Source organism: Oryctolagus cuniculus, chromosome 6, assembly GCF_051225735.1.
Source record: "Oryctolagus cuniculus isolate XC-2025 breed Fujian yellow rabbit chromosome 6, ASM5122573v1, whole genome shotgun sequence".
Classification (NCBI taxonomy): Eukaryota; Metazoa; Chordata; class Mammalia; order Lagomorpha; family Leporidae; genus Oryctolagus; species Oryctolagus cuniculus.
This window is the reverse complement of record NC_142872.1, coordinates 45380308-45401487: the sequence shown is the minus strand read 5'-3', so window position 1 is coordinate 45401487 and position 21180 is coordinate 45380308. Positions and strand designations below refer to the sequence as shown.

The 21180-nt window shown below is 41.7% G+C and overlaps 1 protein-coding gene across 4 annotated transcripts in view; it reads left to right on the top strand.

Annotated features, from left to right (window-relative positions):
* Positions 1–20971, top strand: part of HAVCR2 (hepatitis A virus cellular receptor 2) — a 47532-nt gene extending 26561 nt beyond the window's left edge. For 3 of the 4 annotated variants that reach the window (XM_089336165.1, XM_008255320.5, XM_089336167.1), the window contains 4 exons: positions 3390–3430; positions 5909–6035; positions 14293–14329; positions 17238–20971. In XM_089336165.1, the coding sequence (XP_089192291.1) occupies positions 3390–3430; positions 5909–6035; positions 14293–14329; positions 17238–17397 (365 nt within the window). In that variant the 3' untranslated portion in view covers positions 17398–20971. Of the gene's footprint in view, positions 1–3389; positions 3431–5908; positions 6036–14292; positions 16214–17237 lie in introns of those variants that run through there. The other variant, XM_089336166.1, reaches the window with a different exon arrangement.
* Positions 20972–21180: the final 209 nt, after the last annotated feature.

Here is a 21180-nt window from a genome sequence, read left to right as displayed (position 1 = left end):
AATTCTTTAAGAACATTCCCAGGGAAGAGAAGGGAGAGCAGAAAGGACAGACCTCAGACTCACTCACTGATCAAGGAGGTTAATCTTGAGTTATTTCTGGTCAGAGCCCTGGTCTCTCTGACTCTTTGGAGCTCTTTTTTTTTCCCCTACAAAATGAGATGATAATTGGTGAGTCTATTAAAACCAATCTCATACGATAAGATTTAAATGCAAAGTTGAAAGTCAAAATTGCTTAGCTCAGGGTATGAGTACAGTGTACACTCAATAACTATCGTCATTAGTGCCATCAGTAAGATGATGAGGCAGAATGAGATTGTGGTTAAGTACTTCTGTAATAAGTGAGCAGGTTCTCAGTTCAGCTCTTCTCATGAGCTCTGTGAACTTAGTAAGGTTTTTTTAAACACTCTGACATCAGTTCCTTTATCTCTACCTTAAAGGGTTTTCCATCCATACTTTCTAAGGTGCTGTAAAAATTCAACATGAGAATGGAGGTGAAGTGCTCAGCAGAGTACCTTGCCCATAGGGAAGCACTCAAATATTAGTTATTGTTATAATAATAACACTTTACTTTTATTTTTAAGAAAGATTTATTTATTTGGAAAGCAGAGTTACAGAGAAGGGGAGAGGCAGAGAGAGGGAGAGAGAGAGAGAGAGAATTTTCCATCTGCTGGTATACTCCCCAGGTAGCTGTAATAGCCAGGGCTGGGCCAGGTGGAAACTAGGAGCCAGGAGCTTCTTCCTGGTCTGCCACGTGGGTTCAGGGACCCACTGCTTTTCCAGGCACATTAGCAGGGAGCTGGATTGGAGTGGAGCAGCTGGGGCTCAAACAGGCACCCATATGGAATACAGGTGCTGCAGGCAATGGATTAACCTACTGTGAAACAGTGCTGGCCCCTTAATTTTTAATTTACAAGGGTTCAGTACTATCTCCTGCCTCACCACCCCAGTGATGGGGAGCCAGCACATCTTACACAGTTGATGAAGTTAATTATGGTGGGAACAGATGATCACTCAGGTTTTGGGCTAATCAAGTCATATCATATTTATAGTATGTCATTGTTATATTTTAAAGAACTTAAATTCACAGGCATAGAAGGGACTTGAGGAGTTGTTTAGTTCCAATTTCCTATCCTGGGCTTCAATGAACTTTGCAACATCAGCAGTGAATTGGTAAATACTACATAATCTCATACATACAGGCATATAGGGATGGGAGTTCACTTCCTCATGGGACAGTACCTTGCCTTGTACTTAAGCATACCACAAACACAAGTCTCCTTCTCTGTAGTTCCTTCACTTCAGGGCAACAAAAATCAGGCTATCTATTGCATACGAGAATATTGGCTTAGTACATAGAGTCTGAACTTTTCAAGGATGTGGTTAAAAAAATATTTAAATAAGTAATGATTCAAAAATAGATAAAAACCGGAAATGAATGAATATTTAATGGCTTGTCTGTAACATGTAACATTATGTCAACTAGTCACCAGCAACTCAACTCTTAGGTAGTTAAATATAATTTTTTTTAAAATGTGGGATGTGGGTGCATCTGATAGGTTTGGTATAAATGCAGTGGAATCTTTAGAGTTCCAAGAGCTGTGGAATCTCCTAAACCCACCTTGAACACAGAACAAACACAGGCATTCTCTGTTTTGCCTGAAGAAGGCAGGACTGGGTCGCAGGTGCATCTCCACCTCTGGGACAGAACTGTTCTGAACCCCAATTTTCCAATGAGTAGTTGTATGATCTGGGGCAAAGAAGCTCTCTGAGACTCAGTTTCTTCATCTGAGAAATGTGTGAAATAGTAGTAGGTCCTTATTGTGGTGAGCGTAAAGTTACATTGTGCTTTTATATTGCTAAGCGAAGTGTCTATCATGTAATTAGTTTTGAATGGGTGGCAACTACTAAGTTTTTGCAGTAATTTTATGAGTGTCGCATCCCATAGCCACTGCCTTACCCTAGCCAAGTCTTGCATTCTCTAAGAAAGACATTGCTCTTCCTCTCACTGCCCCATTCAGTGTGGCTGATGGCCAAATGTGTATGAAAGTAACTGTTGTAACACAACAGCGCTGTGTATTACTGATCAGTTTCATAACAAAGTTAAGTAAAAAAAAAAAAAAAGCCTTCCCATTTAAACTAAGAGAAATGATTATTGGGAAGTAAGAACTGAAATTCCCTTTGAAATTCTTACTTGTGGTTAAGATTCATGTTTACTTAGAAGTTCTGTCTACATGGTTCCCATGCTTTAAATTTCTTCTGGGTAATAAGAGCAAAGGTAACTGAATCATTACCTCTGCCTTTTTTTTTTTTTTTTTTTGAATAGTTTTAAGTTTGAGACTGTGCCTTTATATGTAAATTATAGTATGCTAACTGAGCATTTGGTTGAACACTTTACACACATTAAAATAATTTAGATTTTAAAGCTTTCAAAAGATGATCCTTACATTTAAGGAGTTACAAATTCTCTGACTTAGCCAGAAAAATGTGTAACCATGTTTAGTTTTCCCAGAGATGACAGTCTATTTATTTTTAGAAGGCAGTATCCACAAGGTCAGGGCCTGTGTCCATCTAGTTTGCTTTTCTGTTCCCTGCGCCTGGCGTAGGGTAGAGAGGTACTGCATAGCCTTTGAATGACTAAGCAGAGGGAGAAATAAATGAACCCAAAGGAAAGATGAGCAGGCACCTGAGCATGGCGAACCTCTGCATAGTGTGACAATGCGAGGGGAACATTGTTGAAGGCAGTTTCGTTTAGAGTACATGTTTAAAGGCACATATGCTCAGTTGGAAGGCTATTTCTGTCGCTCACCAAGCTGTGTGACCTTGGGTAAGTCACTTCCCAACTTTCCAGTTCATCTATATAAACGGAGTAAGGATACTGCAGGGTAGTTGTTTTGAATGCTAAATGAGATACTTCATTAAAATGTTTAGCATAATGCTTGACTCCTGGTAAATTACAGTTAGAGTTATTAGATATTATTTCCATTTGCAGGCAACTGAATACTCTCTTCTGATAAGTAACTGGTAAAAATTTTCAAGAAAATAATTTTCTGTTGTCTTCAAAGTCTAAGTTGAATTAATGCCTGAGTATTATCTACATCATTGGGTTTTTGTAGAACTCACACTGGTCCCGTGGGCAAAGCAGTTTACATCTTCAACATAGGACTTCCTGACGAAAGTCTCCATTTCATCAAACATGGAACAGGGATCATTATCTAAGTGAAAAAATGTGATCAGACTAAAGTCAAGTCAATTTTGTTGGTCTCCCATGTATTACAGACAGTATGGAGTAAAATGAGTTCTAAATGAGTTATAGACATCTTCAAAATTTTTCAGATATAAGAAAATATTCTTAGCTATTATTTACTGCTGCTCTCTCTCTCTTGTTGCAGAGACACAGACACTGTTGACTGTCCATGATAGAAATCAAATAGTAAGTAACTCTTTTGCCTGTGAGCCAATATAATGCTCAATTAAAAAAAAAATCTGGTTTTAGACTGTCTTCATGCTTGCCGTCTGCTAGGGGCAGAGTCTGAACCTCCCTTAGCCTCAGGTTGCTGGGCTGTAAAGGTGGATGCTGACAGTCCTAACTGCATGGGCCCATCGCAAGGATGGAGCAAGGTTATGTGTGGAAAGTTCTTGTTCCACAGTGAGTGCTGGAAAGCCAGAAACAGGAAGCAGTAGAACTTTGTCCCTGTTCTCCACTTTCACAAAACTGTGTGCCATTGTGGAGGATTCAAAGACTGCTTCTCTGTAAAATACACTTCTTTTTGCTTCCATTGCAATTCAGTAAGAAAGACTGTTTAAAGTTGTTTACTTTCATATGCTCAACACCAATCAGGGATGTTAAAAGCCAAGAATTTATGTCTTTAACCGTAAAGAAAACAGTACATCAATTAATCATGATTTTAGTGACCCCTACCCTCTCAGAATAAGAGGAAAATCAGTAGACAGCAAGCTTGTATCGGTGACTTAAAAAATTCTTTGCAGAATTATCCAGGAAGCCGTATTCACTGGATTCTCTCACCTGCTTGGGTATTCACAACCCATGATCTGTATCTTTTTCTTGTCCCTCCTCTCTTTGTGATCAAAGGCTGCTTTTTAAGTGCCTCTGAGTGCCCCCAGTGCTTAATGCACAAAACCTTGCATACAGGACTTCTGCTACTGCAGGGGTAGTATATCTGTGGAATAAATGTGCAAATGCGTTTTGAATAAGTGGAAGATTAAACTACCTTGACTTTTTTGGTTTAAAATTTTTTGAAAATAATATTTGGGAGATAGAGCAGCAGAGAAAGACAAATGAGAGAGGAAACTCCCATCCAGCCGTCCATTCCCCCAGATGCCCTCAGTTGGGTAAAAGCTGGGGGCTGGGAACCTCACCCAGATCTCCCGCGTGGGCAGCAGAGACGTGAATACTTGAGCCTTCACCATTGCTTTCCAGGGTCTATGTTCAAAGCAGCTGGAGTGAGAAGCTGTAGCCGGAAATTGGGCCCAAATACTCTAGTGTAGCACACAGACATCGTAACTGCTATGCTAAATGCCTTCGTCCTATAGATGTTTGCTATTATTGTTTTCAAAGAGAGAAAATGAACTAAAATTTTAGATATAGAATTTTTTAAAGGTTTATTTATTAATTTGAAAGGCAGAGTTACAGAGAGGCAGAGAGGCAGAGAGAGAGAGAGAGAGAGAGAGTCCTCCATCTGTTGATTCATTCCCCAGATGGACGCAACGGCCGGAGCTGTGCCGATCTAAAGCTAGGAGCCAGGAGCTTCCTCTGGGTCTCTCACATGGGTGTAGCGGCCCAAGGACTTGGGCCATCTTCTACTGCTTTCCTAGGCCATAGCAGAGAGCCGGATCGAAAGTGGAGCAGCTGGGACTCGAACCGGCACCCATATGGGATGCCAGCACTGCAGATGGCGCTTTACCCACTATGCCACAGCGCCCACCTCAGAAATAAAATTTTGTGTGTGACTTTGAATTATCAGAATATCAAACTGAGGGGCCAGCACTGTGGCACAGCGGGTTAAAGCCCAGGCCTGCAGTGCCGGCATTCCATATGGGCACTGATGGGAGTTCTAGCTGCTCCACTTCAGATTCAGATCCCTGCTGATGCGCCTGGAAAAACAGTGGAAGATGGTCCAAGTGCTTTGGCCCCTGCACCCATGTGGGAGACCTAGATGAAGCTCCTGGCTTCTGGCTTCAGATTGGCTCAGCTTCGGCTGTTGCGGTCTTTTGGGGAGTGAACCAGAGGATGGAAGGCCTCTCTGTCTCGACCTCTTTCTGTGAATCTGTCTTTCAAATAAATAAAATAAATCTTTTTTAAGGAAAAAAATCAAACTGAATAGTAGCCATAGTAACTATCATTTACTTCATCATGTACTATGCCCTGTGCTAAGCATGTTGTACTTTTTGTCATTAATCCTATCAGTAATTCTACAAGGTTCCTGGGCTCATGCTGATAGAATAGGAAGTTCAGCCAAGGACTTTCTGGCTTCAGAGTGTTAGGTCTTAAGTCACTGCTTTTGTGTGAAAATGGAGATTTCGATGTTTAGAGAATAGGACACTCCAAAACTCTCTGTGGAGCGCCAGGACCTCCTGAAAGAACAAGACTGTGCTCCAGCGCCCACCTGTGCTTGGGAAGGAGCAGTCTATTGACTAAATGCTCCACCTCTGTCTGGTGCACAGAAGGGCACGCATTTTTCCCTGCTGACTCCAAATATTAGAGTAGCCCTTTTCTTAGGGTGGTACTTTGAGGCCTCTCTACAAGAGAAGAGATCAAGGATGGTTTTAAGGTCCCTGCAATTATGTGATACTGTGATGATGGTGGCTTAATTCCTAAATCATGAGATTGACTGAGTATACAACCAATTCCTGGCTGTTTGCTACTTAAGTTCTGTTTATGTCTTAACAGCAAGGATTCACACTGGCTAGTGAATTCCAAGGTTCCACAGCAACCACCAGGATCCATGTCTACGTTGGAGTAGGAGTCTCTGCTGGGGTGGCTGTCATTCTTGTTGTTGGTGCTTGCATTCTTAAATGTAAGTCATTTGATGTTCCTTCTCTCTCCCTTGATTGGGAACCAATACAAACTTAGATAGAAATACAAGTTTATAGGGATATCGGAGGATGATCAGGCTGAACACCTGTTCATCCTCTAAACCCTAGGAGTAATAATAGCCAGTTTTTATTTCTTTCTTACCATGTGCCAGTCAGGCATTGTGTAAGAATGTTTTACATACATTTTATCCTCATGAGACAGTATTGTTATGCCTGTTTTACAGCAGAGGAAAATAAGGCTTTGAGGCAGTAAGCCGCTTCACTAAGGTTCCGGAATCAGTAGGTGCAAAAGCTGGAGTTCACATTCAGGGTGTGCTTCCAGATCCCACTTTCTTTTATTTGGTTAAGAAAACTGTTTTCCACTCATGACCATGTCTAGGTGTGTTTGGAAATAATAACAGTAATAGCACCCGCTCAGTTCTGGGCATGGGACTGTGATTGTTTCTTAGGCAGAGTTCTTTACGGAGGGATCCCAAGCCCCTTGAACACTGGGTCATGACCAGGGTTACAGAATTTGTTTTTCTCCATCATGGCACTCTTCACAGACAGCTTGTTCCAAGCCTCTTATTTACATTGGAAAGACCTTTTAAAAGTGTAGTTTACAGATGATAAACCGTACTTTTAAAGTGTGTTTAATGTATGAATTTTGATGGGTGATTACACTGAGAACACCACAACCAAGAGCAAAATATTTCCACTTACACCCATTGACAGTCATGACATATGCTCTTTTCTATCAGGGCAGAGGCTGAGGTCTTTTTTTTTAAATATTTATTTATTTATTTATTTTGACAGGCAGAGTGGATAGAGAGAGAGACAGAGAGAAAGGTCTTCCTTTGCCGTTGGTTCACCCTCCAATGGCTGCTGCGGCTAGCCCGCTGCGGCCGGCGCACTGCACTCATCCGATGGCAGGAGCCAGGTGCTTCTCCTGGTCTCCCATGGGGTGCAGGGCCCAAGCACTTGGGCCATCCTCCACTGCCTTCCTGGGCCACAGCAGAGAACTGGCCTGGAAGAGGGTCAACTGGGACAGAATCCGGCGCCCCGACTGGGACTACAACCCGGTGTGCCAGCGCCACAAGGTGGAGGATTAGCCTAGTGAGCCGCGGTGCCAGCCGAGGCTGAGGTCTTATACCAGCTTTTCTAGCTAATAAAAAGCAGAAAGCAAAGCAATGACTGTGAATGTAGATGTACCCACCATCCCCGATTTACCTAGGACTGCAATGGATTTCTAATATATGAGACTCCCAGTGCTGAAAGTGGGGCATTCCAGGGAAAAGTGGGATGAGTTAGGCTGCTTGATTTATCTTGGCTTGAACCTGCCAAATTCTATATATGCATTGAGTCTTGCATTCACCACATGAGATAGGTACAGAAATTATTCCCATGGAGAACCAACATGTGAAAAGTGAAGTGCCTTGCCCAACTTTACACAGTTGATTGATTGGGTGTAGGATTTGAAACAAGGGCTATGCTGTTTCTCACCACTATGTTTTCTGTCCACAGAAGCTAGTGGAGTTTGTGGATTGGTCATATGAATGTTTTTTTTTTTTTGAGAGGTAGTGTTACAGACAGAGAAAAGTCTTTGATCTGTTCACTGGTTCAATCCCCAAATGGTCGCAATGGCCAGAGCCAGGCTGATCTGAAGCCAGGAGCCAGGGGCTTCTTTGGGGTCTCCCATGTGGTTGCAGGGGCCCAAAGACTTGAGCCATCTTCTACTGCCTTCCCAGGCCATAGCAGAGACATGGATCGGAAGTGCAGGAGCTGGAACTCGAACCGGTGCCTACATGGGATACTGGAACTATAGGTGGAGGCTTAGCCCACTACACCACAGCACTGGCCCCAAATATGCAGTTTAAGGGCTGTTAAGGTGCAATAATAATTTTCTGAAATCTGTGAAGTTCTTCATCTAAGGGACCACCCTAGTTTGTATAATGGATAAGAGGTGTGGGAGAAATCTAACACTTTGTGTACACATAGAAGTGGCTGGCCAACCCTGACAGTTCTGCATTTATGGTTTCATCTAATCTCAAATGGAAAATAATTGAAAAAAATTAGCATGTGTACTTAACATATGCAGACTTTGATTACTGGCTGTTATTCCCTAAATGATATAGTATGACAGTTATTTACAGAGCATGTACATTGCATTAGGTATTTTAAGTAACCTAGAGGTGATTTCAAGTGTACAGGAGAATGGACATGGGTTATATGCAAATATTAGGTCATTTTATTTATTTATTTATTTATTTTTTTGACAGGCAGAGTGGACAGTGAGAGAGAGAGACAGAGAGAAAGGTCTTCCTTTGCCGTTGGTTCACCCTCCAATGGCCGCTGCGGCCGGCGCGCTGCTGCCGGCGCACCGTGCTGATCCGATGGCAGGAGCCAGGAGCCAGGTGCTTTTCCTGGTCTCCCATGGGGTGCAGGGCCCAAGCACCTGGGCCATCCTCCACTGCACTCCCTGGCCACAGCAGAGAGCTGGCCTGGAAGAGGGGCATCCGGGACAGAATCCAGTGCCCCGACCGGGACTAGAACCCGGTGTGCCGGCGCCGCTAGGCGGAGGATTAGCCTAGTGAGCCGCGGCGCCGGCCCTATTAGGTCATTTTTTAAAAAGGCATTAGCTACCTGCCAGTTCTGGTGTCCTCTTGAAGTTCTGGAACTAGTTCCCCATGGATACTGAGGAATGACAGTGTATTACTCCCCAAACCTAGCTATTCAAAAGAACAAACATGAAAGTGCTGTTCAGTGTGCAACCTTTCCCCTGCAACCTTCTCTGGAAAATCTTATCAAAAAGCTGATGGGTTTTTAAGTCATGGTCTCAGTACCTGAATGTCCCCCGATAATGCCTGGCAGTTGTGTCTCTTTCTAGTTCACTCCCTGAGATGACCTTCCATACCTCACTGCCAATGTGTGTGTCTCCCTCTACTAATGAGCTCACGTAGGCCTTTGCCATGCCTGTTGTCTCCCTAGAGACTTTGATACTCTTTGTATGCCTTTCTTCTGACTCGTCCATGCCTCCTTTTCTGGTTATGTGGCTTTGGTTAACCTAAAATATGTCCTGGTCTGTACCCTTCTCTGCAGCTGCTCCATCTGTCCATGTCCTCCTCAGCCATGCTTCTTGAATGGGTTGTGCCCACTTCCCACCCCTCTGTGCCCCCTGTGCTCTTTGACCACTGTCATCTGGCTTCTATCCCTTTGGCACCATGGACATAGTTTTACTCAAGTTCACTCATGGCTTCCATTTTTGCTAATTCTCAGACATTGTTGTCTTCCTGGTAGCCACTCTTTCATTTTTCTCCCAAGTTGAGTCCCACTCATTCTAGAAAGTCTTTCTTGGCTTTAGGAACACTGTTCTCCTGCTTGGTTGGTCATTCCCTTTCAATTATTGTTCTGTTTCCTCTTCTTCTGCCTGATATTTAGATGTCAGTGTTTCTCAGGGCTGGGCCTAGCCCTCTCTTGAAACCTTCTAGATAATATATATTCCTATGGATTTAGATGTCATCTTTAATTTCTGTCTCCTTCTATTTTTAATTTTCTTTTTAAAAGATTTTATTTATTTATTTGATAGGTAAAATTATGGAGAGACAGGTCTTCCATCTGCTGGTGCACTCACCAGATTGCCACAATGGCCAGAGCTGAGCTCATCCCAAGCCAGGAGCCAGGAGCTTCTTCTGGGGCTCCCACATGGGTGCAGCGGTCCAAGCACTTGGGCCATCTTCCACTGCTTTCCCAGGCCATAGCAGAGAGCAGGATAGGAAAGGAACCAGTGCGTATATGGGATTCCAGTGCTGCAGGCGGAGGCTTAGCTCACTATGCCACAGTGCCGGCCCTCTTTTTCTTTTTAATTAACATGTAATGATTGTAAATATTTATAGAGTCCGGTGTGATATTCCATGTATATAATGTACACTGGTAAAATCAGAGTAATTAGCATTTCTATCTCCTTACTTGTCTTTATGTTAGGACATTTCAAGCTGCTCTCTTCCACTTTTCCATAAAATATACACAAGTTACTGTGAGATCCTCTGTGATGTGGAACTCGAGAACTTACTCCTCCATTCAGTTCTATTTTGGTACTTTTTATCCTTCCTCCCTATAGCCTTCGTAGCCTCTAATAATTACTAGTCTACTTTCTTCTATATTGAGATCAAGTTTTAACTTCCACATATGATAGGAAACGTGCAGTATTTGTCTCTGTGTATGAATTATTTCACTTAACATAATGTCTTCTGGATCCATCATTGTTGCTGAAAATGGCCAAATTTCATTGTTTTCTGTGGCTGAATAATATTCTATATTATGCCTGTACTACATCGTCTTTGCCTATCCATCTCTTGATGGGCACCTAGATTGATTCTGTATCTTGGCTGTTGTGGATACAATAAGCACAAGAGTATAGTTATCTCTTTAATATGCTGACTTCCATTTCCTTTGGATATATACCCAGGAGTGGGGTAGCTGGATCATAATGTACATTTATTTTTAGTTTTTTAAGGAGCCCTATGTTTTTCCGTGGTGGCTGTGCTAACATTTCCACCAGCAGTGTATAAAGATTCTCTTACACATTCTCTGCATTCTCATCAGTGCTTGTCACTTTTTGATAATGGCCATTTGGGCTGAAGCGATGCCTCACTGTGGTTTGATTTGTACTTCCCTGCTGAGTTTTGTTTTCATTTGCTTGGTGATCACTTTCACTTCTTGTGAGATATATCATTCAGATAATTTGCTCATTTTAAACTGGATTATTTAGGCTTCTTCTTTTTTTCTTTCTTTCTTTCTTTTTTTTTACTACCTTATATAACCTGGATTCTTTATAAGATGAATAGTTTTCAAACATTCTATTCCACTATATAGATTGTTTATTCGGTTTGTTGAATGTTTTCTTTTTTGAATAGAAGCTCCTTAGTTTACTAAAATCCTTGTCTTTTTTTTTTTTTTTGCTTTTATTGCCTGTGTTTTTGGGAACTTATCAAAAAAAAAAAATACTGTCTATAATAGTGTTTTAGGAGGCAGGCACCGTGGAGTAGCGGATTGGACTTCTGCCTGTGGTGTTGACATCCTGTTTGGAAACTTGTTCAAGTCTGGCTGCTCCACAATTGTTCTAGCTCCCCGCTAATACGCTTGGAGAAGCAGCAGAGGATGGCCCAAGTGCTTGGGCCCTGAACCCACTTGGGAGACCTGGATGAAGCTCCTAGCTTCTGTCTGGCCCAGTTTCAGCCATTGTGTCCATTTTGGGAGTGAACCAGTGTGTAGAAGATCTCTCTATCTCTCCTTCTCTCTGTAACTCTGCTTTTCAAATAAAATAATTCTTAAAAAAAAAAACAATGTTTTAAAATGTTTTCTCCATGTTTTCTTCGAATAGTTTCATAGTTTCAAGTCTTACTCTTAGGTCTTTTGATCTATTTTGAGTTGATCTGTGTATATGGTGAGAGAGATGGATCTAGTTTCATTCTTCTATTGTGAATATCCAGTTTCCCCAGCACTGTTTATTAAAGAGTCTATCCTTTCTCCAAAATATGTTTTTGGTCCCTGTGTCAGAAATCAGTTGACTGTACATGTGTGGATTTATTTCTGGGATATCTTTTCTGTTCCATTGTTCTTAGGTCGGGTTTTAATGTTTTTTAACTTCTTGGTTACTATAACTCTGCAGTGTTTTTTGACTTCAGGTACTGTAAGTACCACTGGTCGTTTGATGGAAACTACATTGAACCTGTACATTGTCTTCTATAATATGGGCATTTAAAGGTATTTATTTGAAAGGCAGAGAGACACAGAGGGTGAGATATAGACAGTCAGAGAAAGATCTCCCAACTCCTGCTTTGCTTCTCACATGTCTGCAGCAGCCAGACCTGGGCCAGGAGCTCAATATGCGTCACCCACATGGGTTTAAAGGACCCAGCTGAAATTGGAGATGACCCCCTAAAGTCTACATCAAAATGTGGCTCCTTAAAGTTCCCCAGAAGTGCGATCTGGGGTGCCACATATGCAACTGGAATGTGGGGTGCCATACGATTTATTAATAAATCCCCAATATTAATAAGCCCAAGAGGGTTCTTGCCTAATATTTAGAGAATTCTAAATACCGGCACAGATAAACGAGGCAGCATGGACATTTTTGGCTTTTATTAAGTGCCAAAGGTGCCTAGGAAAGTGAGGGCTTTAGTTCAGTTTGAAGAGGGGTAAATCTGGGAACTAGGGTAATGTCCATACCAAGCAGAGAGCAGGCCAGAAGCCATGTGCAGCCAGTGCCTTGACCTGCTTTCCACTGCCTATCACCAGCAGAAAGGCAGAGACAGAGCCTTTTGGGATGCTCCTTGCCTTTTTATACATTTTCTTCAGGGGAGTGTCTTGTGGGCAGGTGGGCGCTCAGGTATGGTCAGGTAGAGCCTGATGTCACATGGGGGCGTGGTGAGGGTATCAGGTAGGATGTTAGGTGACATAGGGGCATGGTGAAGGTGTGGTCTTCCAGCTCACAAACCTAATCAATTTTAGCCTGTATGCCTGCCTACTTCACAACCACTTGAGCCATGATGCGTTGCCTCCTAGGGTGTACGTTAGTCAGAAGTTGGAATTGGGAGTGGAACCAGGATTTAAATCTAGACACTCTGACATAGGATGTAGCATCCCAAGTGTAATCTGACCACTGTGCCAAATATCTACGCCATGGACATTTTAGCAGTAGTAATCCTTTCATTCCACAAACAAGGATGGTCTTTCCATTTTTTTCCTGTCCTGTTCAATTTCTTTTAGTTGTGTTTTATAATTTTCATTATAGAGGTCATTGACCTGCTCAGTTAAATGCTTTGTTATGCATTTTTTGTAGCAATTGTGAATGGAATTGCTGTCTTTATTTCTTTTTGAGCAATTTGTTATTGTCGTATAAAAATGCTGCTAGTTTTTGTATTTTGATAATGTATCCTGCCATTTTATTGAATTGGTTTATTTGAATTCTCATTTAGAGAAAATATGGCTGCAACCAGAGACAAAAAGAAATAAAAGCGGACCCCTCCTCCCAACACAGACCTTGAAAAGTGGCTGCTCACAATGAACTAGTGAAGCACTGCCCACTGTTCTCTTGTCTAGGGAGGGAAGATGTCCTAAGTTCTGCTTCTGTAACCTCCAGTCATAAACCTGTCCAATAAATCTGCCCTGGTATCTCTTTTACAAACATACCAGGCCCACTGACCTTTGGAAGTGTGGTCCTAAGTCACATGATCTGCAATTTAAACCCACCAATGCTGTAATAGCTAAGGTATGAGGCTGATGAACCTATAAATATTGTAAGGACCTGGGGATTGTTGCTCAGTTCTCAGGAAATGATTCCAGTTGAGCCCACGGGTGTAAATGGATTGTCTCGGGTGCCTGTTTGAATGGAGAGAATTTTCCCACCTCAGATTTCTGTAACACTAACAGTCTTTTGATAGCATCTTCAGATTTTTCTGTACATAATATCATGTTATGTACAAACAAGGATAATTTGATATTCTATGTTCGTTTCTCTTGGCTAATTGCTCTGGCTAAGATGTCCAGTACTGTAGTGACTAAGAGTGGTGAGGTGGACATCCTTGTCTAGTTCTTGATTGTGGCCAAAAACGTACTACAGCATCCTGATCCAGTCCACACCTCAGACCTTCTCTGGGGCCTTTCTCTTATTCTAGCAGTGTTTTCAGTGTCAGACATTCATCAGGATCTTTACTATTGATCGCCCCTATTGGGAGAGCTCTCCCAATAGTTCTTTTCTCTCACAACTGAGCTCAAAAGCCATCTCCTCTGAGAAGTTGTGCCTGACTACCGTCTCTGTGGTCTCTGTGATCTGTTTCAGTGTTTTGTAAATTTCCTTCATAATATATCACCATTAGAAGTTATCTGAGTTTCTTATTTACTGTTTTAAAATTCTCATTATCTCTCACTCTCCTCCCTCTGTCTCTTTCAGTAAAATGCAACTGAAGGCTTTCATGAAGTTAGGGCTCACAATTTGCCATTGTGTCCCTCGTGCCTAGAAATCTTCAGAAACATGTATATGTTCCATAATAGTTGTTAAATAAGAAAAATCCATCTTTGTTACTTTCAAGCACCAACCATATAGTCAACTAAGGCATACGAGGGAGTTTGTTTTAAATCAGACTAAGATGAGAGCCAAGTTCCCTAAACAACTTTTGCCTCCAGTGAGTCTGTCTTATTTCTTGTCTCATTTACTTCATGAAGGCATTTGTATTGACTTTTCTTCCCTGTTTTACTTAGGGCATTCTCATAGCAAAAAGAAGTTACAGAATTCAAGGTAAGAATAATGGAATGGGGAAGGGGGATGGGAAGTCTTGAAGGCCCCTACTCTAATATGGCTTTGCTCTGGAAAGTTCTGCTCTGGGGCTTTGGGACCTAAGCTTACACTTGCATTTTGCCCTAGCTCTAATAACAAAATGAAAAATTCAGCATGCTGCTCCAGTTCCTTCTTCATACCCCTAGTGGCCTGAGCCAAGTTAAAGTATAAAATTTATCTCTCTATTAATAAGAAATGCTTATGAATCTGCAATGGCTTTTTCCCAATGAGCTGAACTTTCAGCTGTCTGAGCTGTCTGAGTAGCCAGGAGCTGGGCTGTACTTTGAGGGTAAACAAGAAGCCTAGAATCTGTTCACAGGGTTTTTACAGCTCAACCTGGGTTATTTGCAGCTCTGATTGCCTATTAGGATCACCTGGGCACTTAAGCGTACCTGTGCAGGATCAACCCTAGAACTATTCAGTCAGCATCTCTGGGCATGAGGCCTGAGTGTAAGTATGGCTCATGAGAGCTCTCTGGGTGATTCTAGTAGACAATCAGTGCTGAGAACCACCAATGTCTTACTCTCTATTCCTGACTCAAAGAGCATAGCTTATGTAACTTTGACTAGATTTCAGAGTTTTAGTGACATTTGGTATAGAAATAAAATATAATAGCTTTGGGGGAAAAAAGATCCTGTCCATCAAATTCTATCTAAACCACTGATAATTTTAGACTAATAAAATATGGAATACAGTTAGCCATCTCTATCTGTAGGTTCTTCATCCTTGAATTCAACAAACTGCTCATGAGAAACAAAAGTAATTGTGTCTGTAGAGTACACAGACTTCTTTTCTTGTCTTTATTCCCTAAGCAATCTATATATACAGAATATACAGATTACAAGAGGTGTGATCACTAATCTAGAGATTATTAAAAGTGTTTGAGAGGATATGTATAGATTATATGCAAATACCATGTCATTTACATAAGGGACTTCAGCATCTGTGAAATTTGGTTCATGCAAGTATTCGAAGACAAAGTAATCTGAAGTAAAAGTCAAACAGAGGTGTGGTGTTTAACTGAACAGTTAAGCTGCCAGATAAGATACTCAAGTGGGTTCAGTATCTGCCTCTAGTTCCTGGCTCCAGCTTCCTGCTAATGCAGACCTTGGGAAATACCAATGATGGCTCAAGTTCTGGGGTTACTTCCACCCACTTGGGAGTGCTGGGTTGCATTCTGAGATATCCTGGCTTTGGCCCCTGGCCCTGAGGACGGTGCAGGCATTTGGGGAGTGAACCAGGGGAGTGTGCTTGCTTGCTCTCTCTCTCTCTCTCTCTTGTCTCTTCCCCTCCCTCCCCCTGTCTCTGCATTCCCTGTAACTAAATAAATGGCAACTCAAAGTATTTATTTATCAATGCTTTTAGATTATCTGTGTATTCTTTATTAGAACTGAAACTTGGAACTATGATAACATTCATCAATAACATTTATAAACATTCATTCATTATCCATGAAATCATGGCTGAGGTTCATCTCTAACTATAAATTGTAGAGTCCATAGCATGTCAGAACTGGTGTGCCATGTGAATAACTATCCCCACTACAGTTCTTGGTACTTAGCAGGTGCTTCATCAGTGTGGGTGGTTGAATGAAAAACAACTTGCCAAGCAGTCCCATTAGGCAGGGCTCTCTCTATCCTGTTTGAGAGCTTAACATGTTTACACGCTGTGTCTATGGAGTTTTTGTGTTTTGTTCACTTCTGTATCTCTAGATGCACAAAAGTGTGTACCACACTAAATATTTCTCAATGGACTGAAGGAAAAAAAGAAAACAAAACAGATTTGCCCAAAGTCATATGACTGGCCAATGACAGAGAATTAAAGCTCTAAAAAAAAAAAAAAAAAGAGAGAGTGTGGGGAGCAATCCGGACTAGACTAAGTTACTGGAATTAAGACTTATTCTATGCATCTGCTCTCCTCTGTGGGGAGCAGCTCGGACTAGACTAAGTTACTGGAATTAAGACTTATTCTATGCATCTGCTCTCCTACAATATGGCGCTGGGAGAGGAGAAAACAGCTTCTACCCAGCTGCCTCCAATTCAACCAATAAACTGTAGGACTTGCTCCTGATTGGAGAGCAGCGTACTCGGTGTGTGGGCAGCCGAGTTAGGATTGGCGGAGGAGGACTATAAAGGAGGAGAGAGACGGCATGCACCAGGAACATCTATGGGGAACATCTAAGGGAACCCGTGCAGCCCCCGAGAGAGCCGGCCGGCGGTGTGCCGCTCCCCTGCGGAAGTGGGGAATGCGGCCAGGGGGAACTGCCCTTCCACGGAGGTGGAAGGGATAGTAGCCAACCCGGGAAGAACCAGCAGCAAACCCGGGGAGGGCCGAGCAGACAGAAAGAACAGCGCAGGGTCCTGTGTCGCTCCTCCACGAAGAGGGGGAGCGACAAGAGAGAGAGAGAGAGAGAATTAAAACTCAAGTGTGATTCGATTGAGACATCCATTTCTTTGTCTTTTTCCTTTTGAAATTTCTCAAGCCAAAAAAAGAATTAAAATAACAACAAAGAACAATAGAACATTTTACCTAAAGTCCTCATTTGACATTTGGAGCAACTTGCATTTTCTAGTTCTCTATGTATATAATTTTTTTTTCTGAACCATTTGTAAGGAAGTTGCAGACACTTGGACACTTCACCTGCAACTCCTAAGAAAAAGGATATGCCATTTTAAAGACTAAGGAAATAAAACTTCCTCAATTGTTTTCAAGTTATGTTATAGCCATTTTACGGCTTTCCCTCTTAGCCAGTTACTGATCATGGTTTGTGCACTGCATTTGGTTGCTCTCTCTTCAAAACCTCTCCTCTTAATCCTATTCTGTGTTACGTGGGAAATACTTAACTCAGCCTCAGCATTTACTTCCACAGCCCCATCCCCTTGGCCAACGTCCCCCCATCAGGGTTAGCAAATGCAGTGGCAGAAGGCATGCGTGCAGAAGACAACATCTACAGCATTGAGGAGAACGTGTATGAAGTAGAGGATCCTGAGGAGTATTACTGCTATGTCACCAGTGGGGTTCAGTGTTGACTGCTTCTGGGTTGTCACCTTTCACCTCCATCGCATTTAATCACTCCAGTTTTGATCTTGGCATTGTTTTTTTGAAAAAAGATGAGATCCGTCAGCTGACTGATTTTGGAGGTGCCATCTGTCTGAGCAGAATAATCCCATTTTCTGAAGATCGTTAGCTCATGTGCAGATGGGACTGTGTTACCTGCACTGGACTTACACAGGCAAACCATTACCTCTGTATGTAGCCAACAGAGCTATGCAACCCCGGGAATGCTAATCATGGATGTTAAAGGGCAAATGGGCTTTTCATGGATTAGGAATCCTTGATACGAAATCCCTGGAGTTCGAGGAAATTCAAGCACAAAAGCTATCCATGAAGCTGCTGAAAATGTAGGTAAAATTATGTTTTGGAATGTATGCATGTGTTTGTGTGTGTGTGTGTATGTGTGTGTGTGCAGAAAGATGGAAGAAGCCACTGACTTTCACAGAGACTCGTGCTCCTTAAAAAGTTTAGAGTTGACTGGCACAGGACCACACGATCTTGAAGATTGCCTCTGAATTATGCCTTTTTGAGTGTTGCATCTGCAGCAGTGTGTGCCAGCACACAGATCTCCTTTGCTTCACTTAAGGACACTGCTCGGCGGGAGTACCTGGAGAAAAGGGAAGTGTGCTTGTTGTATGTTGCTAAGTCTTTTTTGTGTGCTTGAAGAGCAACAATCTCTGTCCAACTTCTCCGTTTGTGGAGAAGACTGGAGCTGTATTTTTCAGAGAAGCAGCAGCAGTGACTGGAACATAAATTCTGTTTCCTGGTGGAAGGAAGGCAAAGGTCTCTAGCAATTTGTATTGCTAGTGTCAGGACCACTGATGGAGACAGTGGTCCCTGAACTTGAATTCTGACGCGGTGCAGACAAGTCTGTCCTGCTTGTTGTTGCCTCCCCAGGGCCTGGCATGGCTTTGACACATATGGAAACTTACTGAATATCTTCAGAGTGAAAAAAATCAGATGAGCAAAAAGGTAGCTTTCTGAGAAGACTTCTTCACTGGCGAGCTCAGACATAGCCTGCCTTTGTAACTTCTTTCTTTGGAGAACTCACAGATAAACTGAAGCTCCCCTCTCTGCTCTTATCCATGCCAAAGTGGCCTTTGATTCTCAGCATCTCCCAGCTTGGGGCCTTGGGAGTCCATTTCCTTGTTCCTGCTGAGCCCTCCTCAGCCCACAAAGAATGAATCAAGAATATGGATCTGTCACTGGCTGAAAACTGCTCAACCCCACATGATGCTGCCTGCAGCAGATGTTGGTCATGGAGGACGCAGGCAGCCTGTTCGTTTCCAGGAGGTTTTTTGCTGTCTTGTTATGTGAGTGGCAGTGTCAGAGCTGCATCTGGATAGTTTTGTAAGACACTGGCTTTTACAGCAGGATAAGTAATGGAGATCATTTCCCAAAGTTAATTATAGGCATCAGCTTCCATTCAGGCTGAGAAATTAATCTCAAGTATTTTGAAGTCATGCAGTTCAACTGAGAGGAACTTCAGAATATATTGTGATCAAATCCATGGTTTCCCTAGGAGGAGATTCTTATCCTACAAAAATCTTTAGGATGATCATTGCAGTAGTGTTTTAAGACTTTTTACATCAGTAGTTGCAGTAGTTGATTGTGTTATGGTATGTCAATACACTGGTGTAGTTAAAAATAATTAGGAAGTTTTGCCAATGAGCTGTTTTGCTAATTCAACAAATACTTAGTAAGTGCTTACCATGTGCCAGCCACTTTGGTGCTGGGACTACAAAGGGGACCCAGTAGACACATCCCTGGTTCCATGGACATTCTAGTCGATCTGACAAGAAGGAGGATTCATGTACACTCATTCATTCAGCAGACATTTATTGACATCTCTTTTGTACTGGATACTGTTCTAGACTCTGAAAAAGTAGCAGCAATGCTGCAGGCAAAATCCCCGCCACAGTGGCTTTCAGCACTGTAGCACAGCCCTGGCCCTGAGTATGCACACGTTAACATGGTTACCCCGTGGGGACAAATGGTTAAGACCAACTTTCATATTTTTCTTTAATATACCTCTGCTTCAGTTTAAATTCTTTACTTTCTTTTATAATTAAAAATTAAATTGAAGAGTTGTAGTGGTGTTTTCCTGTTCACCCTGCTCGTGATAAGAAATGAAGACCTGGATGGGTCATAGTCCAGAGCAGAGCATGGTGGCAAATGAGAGCTGGAACCCTGGTTTTCAGTGTAGGGGCCGCTCTGCATCAAATATTTGGAATGGGGAAGATGGCATAGAAAGCAAAACAAAATGAGCAACAACAAAACCGAGCAAAGGAAAGTTATTACAACGGGTCCAGGAAACAGCAAATAGTAACCTAACCGAAAACAGTGGTAGGAGTGAATGTGTGATTTGTTCTCCCAAGTACCTTGGGATTTTTCTTCCAGACTTGTCAACAGAGAACACACAGGTTCTGAACAGAGATACAGGAAAGGTACCTGATTTTTTTTTTTTTTAGACTGAGAAAAGTGAAGTCTTACTATGTTTTATCTGCCTATTGCTTCATATAGATTTGGAATTCTCAAGGCAGAAATTCCAAACAATTTAGTTTCTCTCTAATTGGTTCATATAACCTTAATTTATATGAAAAAAATTAGTTTTTCCCTTTTTTAATGTCATAAAAGGATGGATTTATGAAACTATCTTACTGATTTTTAATCAGAATAGTCATCATTTACATACAATAAAAAACACTCATTTTTTTAAGTGTACAATATGAGTTTGACAGATGTGTGCACCTATGTAAATCACTCCAAGCAAGATATAAAGCATTTCCCCATCCCAAAATATGTTTTGAATGTCCAATGTTCTTCATGCCTCCTTTTCCCAAAGGTGATATCTTGATTTAAAACACTAAACTGAACACAAATTAATTTTGTCTCCAGATTTCTATGGAAAAAAATCTGGATTGTTCTGGAAATAAGTGGAGGTGGTCTTAGGGCATTCATTTTCGAAATTCTCTCTTGTGCTTTTCTGGGACTTAGTTGGGAAGAGGGGAGAGGGTAGGGATGGCTGGCTGTTCAGTTGGGAGATTCTCAAGCTTGAGGAAGGCTCAGATTTTGGTCTTTGCTTGGTGGGAAACTGACAAGGGAGCAGTATGAGTCAGATATGTTAGTTTCAGGCTTCTGGATCCTCTTAATCTCATTCTCAACCACACTGACCACAGTAATAAAGGTCATTTCAAGTCCCTCATTTACTCACAGTGGTGAATTTATTTTTTGAATTCTTATTCTAATTCCTTCTGCTTATGGTGTGACTTTCTTTTGCCAAAGAGAGCAGTGAGATTTTAAAAACTGGCTTTTTAAACCACTCATGTACGATTGTGGTGGAGGACATCTGTCTAAATATACACATTATTTTAATACAATGATGTTGGGAATGGGTCACCTTTGAGAAATATTTCATTATAGTTTTATATCCCATGCTTGTAATCTGCTTTGTGATGTTTTCACTTGTAATTTCTATATTGTGTACTTGTACCTTTTCACTTTACTTTAAACTTAGTGTAAGTAAAATAAAAATACTTTATGTGCCAATGCATTGTTAATTTCTTTTTGTCAGTTTTGAGGGAGCCGTATATCTCCATCTAATCTTTTTTCTTAACTTTGTTATCTACAATTGTACTTGCCATTAAGACTCAAATGCACACTGAATTTATTTCTTCTTAGAAAAACATATAAGTAAAGAATAACAACTGTATAGATATAGGTGAAATTATTTCACATATTTTTGTTCCAATATTATA